The sequence below is a fragment of the Austrofundulus limnaeus genome, unplaced genomic scaffold (assembly GCF_001266775.1).
Source record: "Austrofundulus limnaeus strain Quisiro unplaced genomic scaffold, Austrofundulus_limnaeus-1.0 Scaffold593, whole genome shotgun sequence".
Lineage (NCBI taxonomy): Eukaryota > Metazoa > Chordata > Actinopteri > Cyprinodontiformes > Rivulidae > Austrofundulus > Austrofundulus limnaeus.
In genome coordinates this window covers 249,104-257,205 of record NW_013952995.1, presented here as the reverse complement: position 1 = coordinate 257,205, position 8,102 = coordinate 249,104, and the positions used below count along the sequence as shown (strand labels likewise).

General features: G+C 37.0%; 1 protein-coding gene and 1 non-coding gene across 2 annotated transcripts in view; one reads left to right on the top strand and one right to left on the bottom strand.

Annotated features, from left to right (window-relative positions):
* Positions 1-455: 455 nt before the first annotated feature.
* The window catches only part of insc (INSC spindle orientation adaptor protein), a 53,226-nt gene continuing 45,579 nt past the window's right edge, over positions 456-8,102 (bottom strand). Inside the window, exons 11-13 of the mRNA XM_014026832.1 lie at positions 6,169-6,324; positions 4,242-4,318; positions 456-1,152 (exon numbers count right to left, since the gene is read on the bottom strand). Of these exons, the coding sequence (XP_013882286.1) occupies positions 1,024-1,152; positions 4,242-4,318; positions 6,169-6,324 (362 nt within the window). The 3' untranslated portion in view covers positions 456-1,023. The remainder of the gene's footprint in view (positions 1,153-4,241; positions 4,319-6,168; positions 6,325-8,102) is intronic.
* Positions 7,318-7,404, top strand: trnay-gua (transfer RNA tyrosine (anticodon GUA)). The gene is given in 2 exon segments: positions 7,318-7,354; positions 7,369-7,404. It is a non-coding gene; the product is annotated as a tRNA-Tyr (tRNA).

Below are 8,102 nucleotides of genomic sequence, written 5' to 3'. Positions count from 1 at the left end.
AACAAAGGCAAAAAAATATATTTTAGTTATAATTTTTTAGTTTAATCAATTCAAAAGACCTTTTTAGGATCCCACCTTGATGTTTTGGGACCCCACTGGGCCCTGACCCCAACTTTGGGAATCACTGCTTTAGATCACATTAATACACTGATGGGGCATGAAGTACTGCACTTTGCCCAGGGCTGCTTCAACATGTGACCGGTGGAATCAAATGTCTGACTCTCGTTGGAGAATGACTGATCCAATTCAGCCATAAACTAGTTTGATCTTTGAGTTTCCTAGTTGGGTAGAAAGGTGCCATTTAAGTACCATCCATTTACTGTAATATTCCTGGTTGGGCGACTCACACTCTGATACAGTTTTGAACCTGTCTACCTGCTTTGATGTGTTATTTTATCCTAGTCACAAGAGCATACTCAGTTCATCACAGCACAAATAAAGACATTTGACACTGATTGGATTAAAGCCTTTATTTTGCATACATTACATACAATAATAGTAACTCTTTTTAAATAAAAAGCTTTTTTAATTGAGATTTTTTTTCTGTAGAAATTCTAATATTTGCAATTGCTAGCAAGTACGATTGGAAATAACGCAACGTAATGTTTTTTTTTCCCTAGATGACTACTTCATGGTACTGTAGTTATTGAAAAGTTAATGTAAACTCGAAGTACACAAAGTACTAATTAGACGTGTCAAAATTGACCTTTGGTTTTCGTAATGACCAATTCTGTCAGGGTGTTACACAGTGTTTAAAGCCTTGGAATTTTATCAGTAACACAAAATTGCACAGTAAGCAAAAAATAACTATGCCTATAAAATAATTACATAAATATTGAACACAGTTATAAAAAAACCTCCTTTGGTTCTGAAACTATGGATTTGTATTGTGCTTAGTCATATTCAAAATAAAAACTGGGAAATCCTCTCAGGACATAAAGCAGAAGACATGTCAGGAAACAAATTTCAGTACTGCAGAACTGTAAGTCAATTTTGTCTCTCTGTGTTGGGGCGTGCAGGTTATCAGACGAAGCTCTCCTCCATGTTGGAGCACAGCAGGAAAGAATCGACCAGCCGCGGTTTGATCAGCTGCTGGTGGTCGGCGGCCTCGATGCTGTCGGGACAGCCCGCTGCCAGCCTCCTCAGAGCAGCCTGCAGACACGAGGAGACATTATGCATGAGCACAGACACTGAAGACACGCATTATCTGCTGCTGAGGTCCTGCTGCTTTGATGGATACAACAAAACACACATGCATATGCAGTCGTATAAAGACAACTAAGGAGGCTGAGTTGTACACAGACCAATAAGTTCAGTCTCTTCTGAGCGGCACTTGTTTTAATGAAATCATCTGAAGAGCGAATGATTAATATACGACACGTCTGATCTGTTCAGCCAGGAGAGCCTCCGACATTTACATTACAGATTACAAATGATTTATGAAAGCTCAATGTTCTTTGAAGGTATTCAACATCTACACATCTATCTAACCCCTGGCGAAAAGCATAAAACAGAATCCCATTAACCCGAAGATGACGGACGAGTGTGAACTCAGTGAAGAGGAGGGCATTTTACAGCCAACCTAATGAAGCTCTTGGCAAATGTACTTTAGTGTGGAAAATACAAACAAGCTGTGCATTAAACACACAGGGCCTCAACTACTAAAGGGCTCGACACAGGAGAGGCGACGTCGCTCGCACTCCATCCATTTCCTATGGAGCCTGTGCGGTGAGGCGACAATCGCTCGCCCTCCTCCAGCTAAGCGAGTGGCGAAAATAGTGCATGTGAAATTTCGCGCTCGTACACGTAGACGTGCACACGCGAGCTTGCGATGCGACATATGAAAGTTGAAAAATGTTCAACTTTTGTCGCTGTCGCTTAGCGTACAACCAATCAGCGAGGGTTTCATTGACTGACCAATGAGAGGAGAGTATGCTACACACTGCAGTTAGCTAACACTTTCACCAAGTGATTACTAAAAAGCTTTGTGGGAATTTATTGGCACCAGGGTGAAGTTTATGGTAAGTTTTTCCTCATAAAACTGTATCTTGATGTGTGTTTGTTTTTCATTATCATTAGCATCGCAAGATTTCTTTAGTTTACACGTCCGTAATGCACACCCGCCTTCAGAGTCAAGAACCAATCAAATTTTGTGAAGACAAGCGACCTGAGAGCCGATTCGCAACGCTGCGATCGCTATCGCGTCCCGTGTATCGGGTTTCACCCTGGCTGCGATGACAGCCGTTGTTCGCTGTAGTTTGTCGCTGCCCGTGTGTCGAACCCTTAAGATTCCAAATAACAACTGCTAAAACCATGCAAACTAAAAAAACACATGCTCTTTAATAAACGTGTTGCAGGTGATCTACTAAGATTGCTGCACAAATGCTAACAAGTGCATTAGTGGTGGGGGTCCTGTAGAAATGTTTATGGGAATGACTTCCTGTCAAACACCGGAAGTAGCAGTAAGTTTTAGCTAGCCGAGGTAGCAGAGCACAGATCGCAGTTTAGTTGAAAGTAATTTGCGTTCAGATTACCAAAACAAACTGTTTTTGTTTTGTTGAGTTTTAACAGCCACAGTAGAGTTTACAAATGAGCCTGCGGAGTTCAGGAAACTGTTGTGCTTATTCTGGGCTGAACGAACAACCGGACTGGGGTTAACCCAGCTGAGTTCCCAGACCTATCTGGGTTTAGGATTTTGAAGCCTCTTTTCCAGGATAAACTACAAAATTACAACATGAAGCATTTTCTTCAGGTCTTTTTTACTCCCAAAGCATCTTCATTTACAACCGTTACACCGATAGAACTTCCTGCGGTCCTTCACAATAAAAGTTTCAAATGGACATTCTCTTTGGACCTCGAAACACTGTCAAAACATCTGATGCTCATACAACCTAAAAATAGTTTAATTCTAATGATATTCTAGCCTGGTTTAAACCAGACTCTGTCCTTCACTTTGCTTCGTACAAAGGGTCTGGACTTGATGCATAGATAATCGCTTTCTTGCAGGAGGCGTGGCCTCTGCTGAAGTTTAAAATGATTGGATCAGTTGGCTGCGACGTATGTCGCTGTGATGGAGGCTAAGCTAAGAAGATAACCGGAAATCGCGTGTGCTGTAAACAACCCTACTGAGAGGAGAAACGTACCGAGCCGAACAAGCCGACTGTAAATGAGAGCTGCTGCTTTGTCAGACAAATTTATTTTAATTTTGAAGCCTTATCGACACAGACTGGCTTCATTCACTTCCTCCACTGCTGTATGCTAAAATAACTAGCAGACACTGCTCAGAAAATCGACGTGGTTCAAAGCTCCTCCTTCTGTTCTCTGATTGGCCCAGGTAAAAGTCTGCCAGCAAAATCCATCTCAATGGGAGAAGTCCCAGACGGAGCAGAGAAGGGAAACTAGAATTGAGCGGAGCTGCGTAGGAAGGCAAGGACCAGGCTAATGATATTTTGTTTCTTTGATAAAATTTGTACAGCAGCTCAAACGTCTAGAAATATTAAACTTAAATTTACAGATTGACAAGTCTTGATGCAAGTTGTTTTTTCTAAGAGGATTTTCTTCCTATCAAAACTTTTTATAAAGTACAGTCATTACTTCATTTCCACAATGTTTACAGTTACCAAAGAGCGTCTTTTTTGCCAAAGCTTCTTTATTTTTAAAATTTGATCTAAGTTTTGAAAGAAAACTTTATACTGAATACTTCTATCCTACTACTGAAGTTTTCTTAAAAAATGTATTTCACCTTTATTTCAGTTGATTATTTTCTTAACATTTTTGATGTTTTGCAGTTATTATTCACATTTTTGGATTTTTACAGTTGATTTTTGTAACATTTTGAGTTTCTTATAAATGTAATTTAGCCTACTGCTGTCGACATTGACCTTTTTTTTTACTTTGATCTTTAAATACTATTACTATTTTTCCTAAACTTTTCAGCTTTTTGGAAATAATATTTCAACTTTATTACAGTCAACAATATACTTAACCTTTCAACTTTTGACTTTATTTTCAAAACTGGGAAACAAAAATATCTTCTCATTTCCGCTCCCTTCTGAGTACTAACACACTGTTGTACTAATGTTACACATATTCATGTAGGAAATAATCCATTCACTGTGCCAGAGGGGGAAAAAAATGAAATGTGGAATGTTTTTGGGCTATTTGAATGTTTGAATGACACAGGATCATAAAACATTGTTCAAAGTTGGCTTTTAACTTCATATATTTCTTTTTATACGTACCAGGCAGGCAACCAGGACAGAGTCACTGTTATTTCTCTCAGTGGGGGAGCGACACAGTTCAATGAGACGAGGAACAGCTGAAGAACGAAGAGGAAGACTTCAGTAAACCGGCTTATTTTCTCTTTGGGTTTAAATAAATGTAAATGTAGAAATAATTCAGCACAGCAAAAGACTGATATTGATAGAGTTTTTTCTCCTCCTAAGAATAAAACAAATTTGTAAAAAAAACGACATAAGAACAAAAAAATAAGGTGTAATCTCTTCCTAATCCAGGTAGGACATGATGGATTATTCTATTAAAATAGTGTTTTATTCTCTGTTTATTATTTGGACATGTTCAAAAGTTGCATCTCTTCCTTACTCTGCATTTTATTATAGTCATATTAAATATGTTGATTTCTAATATGTAAATATGCACAATTCCAAAAAGGTTTTTTTTGTGTTTTTAACAGAGCAAAGAAACAAAGTTAGATTTAAATGGGTAAATAAATACAGTATATTTTGTTTTGTTTTATGTTTTTAAGTCAGTTTGACTTCTACTCTGTGAGCTAAAGTAGAGGTCTACTCAGACCAGTTTAGACAAAGGCTCAACAAGTCCGTATGACAAGACAAAATATTAAATAATAAAGTATGTCAAAACATTTTCCCTGTGCATTTTTATCTGCAAAACATTTTTGACATATTTTACACAGACACCTGTCATTTTAGGTTTCTTCTTTAATTTTGATGATAAATCTTATTATTATTCTTATTTTTGTGTCAAACTCAGTTACACAAAGGAGCCAAAATTCAAAACTTGGTCCAAGCCAAGGGCCAATTTCTGTCAATGTTTATTAAAGAAGTGTTATGTATTCTTACAGAAATACAAATAACATTTTCCAAATTATGTTTATGTAGCTTTTAAAACACACCTAGCCTGACGGATAAAGAAATAAAGGTTAAATTTAGAAAAAGAATAACTTCGTTAACATTATGCTTACTCTCTATCAACTTTTTTTTATTTATTATCTTAAAGATACATCTTATTACAGGTAAAAAATAAAATATCTTACTAAAAATCAATAATTTGACTTTAAAATAAGAAGAAAATATAAATAAATCTGATTCTATGTTACTCTTTCCAAACTTATAGATTAACGAAAAAAATCAAACCTAATGCACTGCAAACAATGTCCACCTAACCAAGTCTTAAAATTTTATATCCAGCCAAAAAGTCTTTTTGATCTTGTTTTGAGACTGATTTACTAAACAAGAACTGGTTGTGTAAGACTAATAATCTTGTTTTCAGAATGTGTAAGATTATTTGTCTTGTTAGTCTGAAAATTTGACTGAAATTAAGTCAAAAATATCTGCCAATGGAGTAAGAAAATTTTACTTAAGATTCTTGAAATACTTGATTTGACTCAATTTTTTCTTATTTCAAGAATCTTACCAAGTAAAATTTTCTTACTCCACTGGCAGAAAATTTTGACTTAATTTGAGTCAAAATTTTCAGGCTAACAAGACAAATAATCTTACACATTCTGCAAACAAGATTATTATTCTTACACAATCAGTAAATCAGTCTCAAAACAAGATCAAAAAGACTTTTTGGCTGGATATAAGATTTAAAACTTGGTTAGGTGGACAGTTTTTGCAGTGTGTTCTTGACTTGACAGTTGGCCAGCTGTCCTAAAAAAAAAGGTACCAAACCCAGTGACAAAAAGAGAAAGTATTTCATATTTAAAGTATTACGTTTGGGGCCAGATAAAATATTAATGGAGGCCCGCGGGCCTTGAGTTTGGCACAAGGCATAAGGCAATCCAGATACAGTAACCTGGTTTATTTAAACCTCTGATTTCTGTTCCTTTCATTCTCTTCTTTACATTTGCTGATATTTACATTATTTATCTTTGTTGACAAGGGTGTGAAGGGATGAACGGACTACCTTTGAGCTGGATGGCAGTTTGAGCCACATCAGGGTCTCTGCTCAGGCGGGCCAGAGTGACGGCAGCTTTCTGCTGGACTCGCTCACAGGCAGCGCCCTCCGATGGGTTCGGGGAGGATGGTTTTTCCCCCAGCAGCAGGAGCAACCTCTCTATTCCTGATAAACCAAAAAAGAAGTTTGCACATGGAACAGATATGTCAAAAAAAGACAGAATAAAGGGGTAAAGCTGAAGAGAAAATAATGCAACAATCAGCAACACTAAAGAAACATATTAACTGTGCACTTTAAAGATTTGCTTTAAACTTTTCAGACAAAAACACAAAACCTACAACCATTAGTATCACTTTCACTGAACTGAAGAGAGAGATCAGTTTGACGAACAGCTTGGAGAAAGGATTATAGTTGATGTGCTAGGAAGATGTGAATTCAAACACACATGATGATCATTAAAACACTGTTAAGTGATATGATTACTGACATTTAATCAAAGCAAAACCATACAACATATTTGGAAAGCCTTTTTATTTTTATTTTTTTTTGCTTGTAAAGAACTGATTCAGCTGGAGATGACGGTTTGAATAAAAAGGATAAACATCTGTGTTCAGTTCAGTTCAGACGAAACTCCATCGTCTACCACTAATTTAAATAGGGAACGATGAAAGAAGAAGAAACATAATTAAATATTGATGCATAAAAGCTTTTCATTTATGTTTACAGATAATTACTGTGATAAATAGGCTGACTTTCAATGTCAGCTTCGCTGAGACCTCTCACAGAAATGACCCGATGCTGCCCTCTAGAGGGATAAAAACGAATTTCAGATTATTTTAGAGGAATCGGTTTATTATTGTTATTTTATTTTTTATTGTTTATTATTACAGCTCAGCTCCTATTTCACTTTTTAAAACCCCAGATTTTTCAGGTGGACATTTTATAAAACTTTTTTGTCAATTACTGAAATAAAACATTTGTTTGAACAGTGGTTTCTGCTTTAATAGTTGTAGGTTTATTTAAAATGATTAGAGGTGGGAAGAATTTTTTACTATTATTATTTTACATTGATTTCTAAATGCAATCCATTGGACAAAGCAGGCATGTGCTCCTGCAGAGGCTGTGGTTGTTACTGTCAGTGTCACAGCTGCTGCTGTCCCTTCGATAGCTCAGTTGGTAGAGCGGAGGACTGTAGTGGTTGGAACAGACATCCTTAGGTCGCTGGTTCGAATCCGGCTCGAAGGAGGCAATTGTTTTAGGTAGCAGTGGCAGTGTAGCCAACTTTGAACTAGAAAGTTACAGGTTCAATTCCCTGCCATACACACACGTTGTGGAGGCTCCTCATTTAAAGTGTAACTTTACACCACTGTGAAAGGATAACTCCGCCCCCAACGCAATGGGGGGAGGGTGGGGGGAGTGAGGAGGTGTGGCCAGGAGGAGAGAAAGTTTTTTTAAGACGAGACAACGTGACAGCCAGCTTTAGTTTACTTTGACAAGAAAACATTCATGAAAACATTTCTGAATGTTCTAAATAAATGACTTTGTAAAAAGTAAAGTTTCATGATGTACATGCAAACTCACATTTAGCTGATACAACATGTAATAATGTAAAGTTCAGGCAAAAAAAAAAAAACTGTTAAAATATGACTTTGGTCCAAAACAGAACAGAAATAATATCTTTTCATTTCTGTTTGGTTCCCTGTTTCTATTAAAATTCACAGTACAGCTCAGTCTGGGCCTGACGAGTGTTCTGTCCCCCGGATCATTCCGGACCCTGCAGCCGATTACACACCACTCCACCCCGGACAGAAGCGTCAACACACCCCGGCAGCAGAGGTGTTATAATACAGCTGTATAATATAGGTGTTATTTAATGTAATTATTATTATTATTACTATTAGTAGTAGTAGTAGTAGTAGTAGTAGTAGTAGTAGTAGTAGTAG